Genomic DNA, 3,227 nt, shown 5'->3' with positions numbered 1-3,227 from the left:
TGCGAGGTAACGCAAAGGTATTGCGAGGGAATGCAAAGGTATTGCGAGGTAACGCAAAGGTACTGCGAGGTAACGCAAAGGTATTGCGAGGGAATGCAAAGGTATTGCGAGGTAACGCAAAGGTACTGCGAGGTAACGCAAAGGTATTGCGAGGGAATGCAAAGGTATTGCGGGGTAACGCAAAGGCATTGTGAGAGAACGCAAAGGTATTGCAAGGTAAAGCAAAGGTGTTGCGAGGTAACGCAAAAGAATTGCGAGGGAATGCAAAAGAATTGCGAGGTAAGGCAAAGGTATTGAGAGTTAAGGCAAAGGTATTGAGAGTTAATGCAATATTATTGCGTGGGAACGCAAAAGAAAAACAATCTCCCCATGTCCCCTCGTGGGCTCCTTATTTTTTCAAATTCAAAGTGCCATCTTTTTAAAAAATATATTAAATAAGGAACAAATGTATGCTTTGAAAAACAAATAAATAGCTGAGTGGAATTTACTGAGTATTTGTCTTCAGCCCAGTCCAGCCAGTGCTTCCTCTTTGGGTCGGACTTTGAGCTCTTCCAGCGGTTTTTAATGGCAAACTACGAACAAAACAAAGTCATTGTAGAAAGCAGAAACGTACAATTATTCGAACAAAACAAGAAGCTGAATCGTGTGTTTGCACTGAGATGTGACAGGGTCCAAAGGAGGCGGGGCTAACTCACTCCAATGCAGTTACAGACTTGCAGCAGGATGTTTCCCTGAGGTGGAGACCTCTTGTACAGACTGCTGCCAGCAATGAACACAGCTGTGGAAGCAGCAGACGCACAGTCAGATGTTTCTTCAACACAATGTTAAATAATTAACAGAAGGAGCTGGTGGTCGTTCTAACTGCACGGCTGTAAAATGCTTCAGAACGTTACAGCCATGCTGGAAACACTCCTCCAGCCTCAGCCTCACTCAGATGTGCACCTCTGGCCTCCCTGTGATTAAATCACAGTTTGGTTTTGTATTGAGCAGCCTGTCAGGCATGAAGCCCATAATGATCAGGGGAGACAGGGACTGAGGCAGAGAAAACAAACTGTCAGGGTGGCTTCAGTCCAAAGGAAACCCAGATTATAAAAGCCACAGTTCTGTGGTTTCAACCCGACTCAGGTTGCAGCAGCTCACATAGAACCACCAAATACACAGAAAAGTAAAGAAAACATTTTAAGTTTTCCTATTTTAGCTGTAGATTTAATGCATAAAGCAAATTTACTAAATTAGGTTTTAGATGTTTTTAAAAACAAAATACAAAATCGTCTCTGGTCAAACATGTACAGTTACTTCAAACAGAATGGAGGCTCAGTTTCCAAATATACTTTCCACTAAATAAAGAGAGCTGTCCACATATATATGGACAGAGTTTCCCAACGTTCCACTATTTATTAAATACTGACGTCTCAGAAGCTCACAATAGAAATCAGTCAAGAATGAGAATAATCAGGTTTCTATAATTCCAAATGTGCATTTAATTAAAACACACAAATACCATACAATCTAGGGAAAAAAGGCAATTCAAACTGTATAAGTCAAAAAGAGATTTAAATTTTAAAAAGTTAAAATTGTGAGAAAAAAATGTGATATTTTCTGTTTAAAAAGGTGCAATCAAAAAAAGAAAGACCTGCTGCGTGGTAGTGACTTTATCCTTCAAAAAAAACTGGAATAAGATGAATATCTACAGTATGTGGTATATATTTGCATTTGGAGCTATATATAACCTGCAAAAAAAATCACAACATTTCTAGTGGTTTAAGCTAAAGTTTCTGTTGCAGTAGAGAGTATTAATATTAAATAATAATAATAATGTTTTCCTAAGCTTCATATGATTTGGATGACGGAGTATGAGGGATACTGCTGACAAAAACAAAAAAGGTTTGCCATAGCAAGCAAACTCACACCAACATTTTCTGAAATCTATCTATCTATCTATCTATCTATCTATCTATCTATCTATCTATCTATCTATCTATCTCAGGGCTATTTCACTGGAGGCCCGCGGGCCACATCTGGCCCGAGAGTGACCAAAGTTCGGCCCACCAATTGGTTCATTCATCTCTTAAGCCCAAATCCCCAGGTTTCTACTTTAATTACTCTAAGTTCTTTTAGTTGAACATAGACATGTTTAATGTCAACAGAAATGTCAGAATCTTGGCTACAAGCTGGTAAAAACCATTTCTATGCACACTAAAGACAGTTAAAACTACAAGCAGTTGAAGATAAAATGATGAAAGTGAAAAAAATTGGTTTAAAAATTTGGTAAGTCAGAGATGTCAAAATAATATTTGTGTCAAATAGGAGGCAGAATGTGTTCTTTTTGTTTTTGATGATGTTTAATTATCACTACTTTTATAGGGTTCTTTATGTTGTATTCATGATTAAATGCAGCAAAATAAACTATTTCAAAGGTAACAGGTCTTTGTAATACTTAGTTTATTTACATAACAACTTTATTTGCTGGATATTCGGCCCCTCAGATGTTGACCTGCAGTAACTGTGGCCCCCAGAGACATTTAGTTGAATTGCCCTGATCTAAAGGGTTTAAAATTGGCCTTAATTGGCTTTAAGAACACCCTACCGTTTCTGACGCTCCCACTTCAGCACGTCTTCACAACAATGCTTCAGAGGAGGGGTGCTCTGTGGGGTGGGAGCTCGGCTGCAGACTGAGCTCCAGGGAGGAGCTTTGCACAAATAGGTGGAGCTTTGTGTAAATAGGCGGAGCTTTGTACCAGTAAGTGTTCAGGCAGCTCCACATGGCCACAGGAGATTCAAGGATTACTCCAACGTGAACAAATGAGTCAAAGCAACTAGGGCTGCACGATATATCGCACATTTATCGTCATCGTGATAACAGCCTGTGCAAAATGCATATCGCAAAAAATGCATAAATTGCAATAAATGGTTAGATTTAACGTTTGCAATTATGTGTTTTGTCAGCATCAGTCTGATAAACAAAATGGACCAAAGATACCACATGAAATCACTCCATCCTGTTGTTATTAAAATGATGTGTTAGTTGTTTTTTTTAGCTCTGCAGAGCAGAAAGATATCAACACTGCATATTAAAGTATTTTTATTTATCACAAGTCATATCATCAGCGCAATATTAAGCACTGCTTTTGCACATCGCATGTTTTCCTGATACCGTGCAACCCTAAAAACAACACTCTGGAGATGTTTTTGATGAGGGAATGACATTATAACCTACTGACTTTATG

The 3,227-nt window shown here is 38.7% G+C and overlaps 1 protein-coding gene across 1 annotated transcript in view; it reads right to left on the bottom strand.

Annotated features, from left to right (window-relative positions):
- Window positions 1-3,227, bottom strand: part of slc15a2 (solute carrier family 15 member 2) — a gene marked incomplete at its 5' end in the record, with an annotated part of 51,064 nt that overhangs the window by 31,860 nt on the left and 15,977 nt on the right. The window contains 2 exon segments of the mRNA XM_014028502.1: window positions 489-572; window positions 696-778. Of these exon segments, the coding sequence (XP_013883956.1) occupies window positions 489-572; window positions 696-778 (167 nt within the window).

The sequence above is a fragment of the Austrofundulus limnaeus genome, unplaced genomic scaffold (genome assembly GCF_001266775.1).
Source record: "Austrofundulus limnaeus strain Quisiro unplaced genomic scaffold, Austrofundulus_limnaeus-1.0 Scaffold772, whole genome shotgun sequence".
In the NCBI taxonomy this organism is placed as follows: domain Eukaryota; kingdom Metazoa; phylum Chordata; class Actinopteri; order Cyprinodontiformes; family Rivulidae; genus Austrofundulus; species Austrofundulus limnaeus.
Note: the sequence above shows the minus strand (reverse complement) of the source record. Positions and strands in the feature narration are given on the sequence as shown.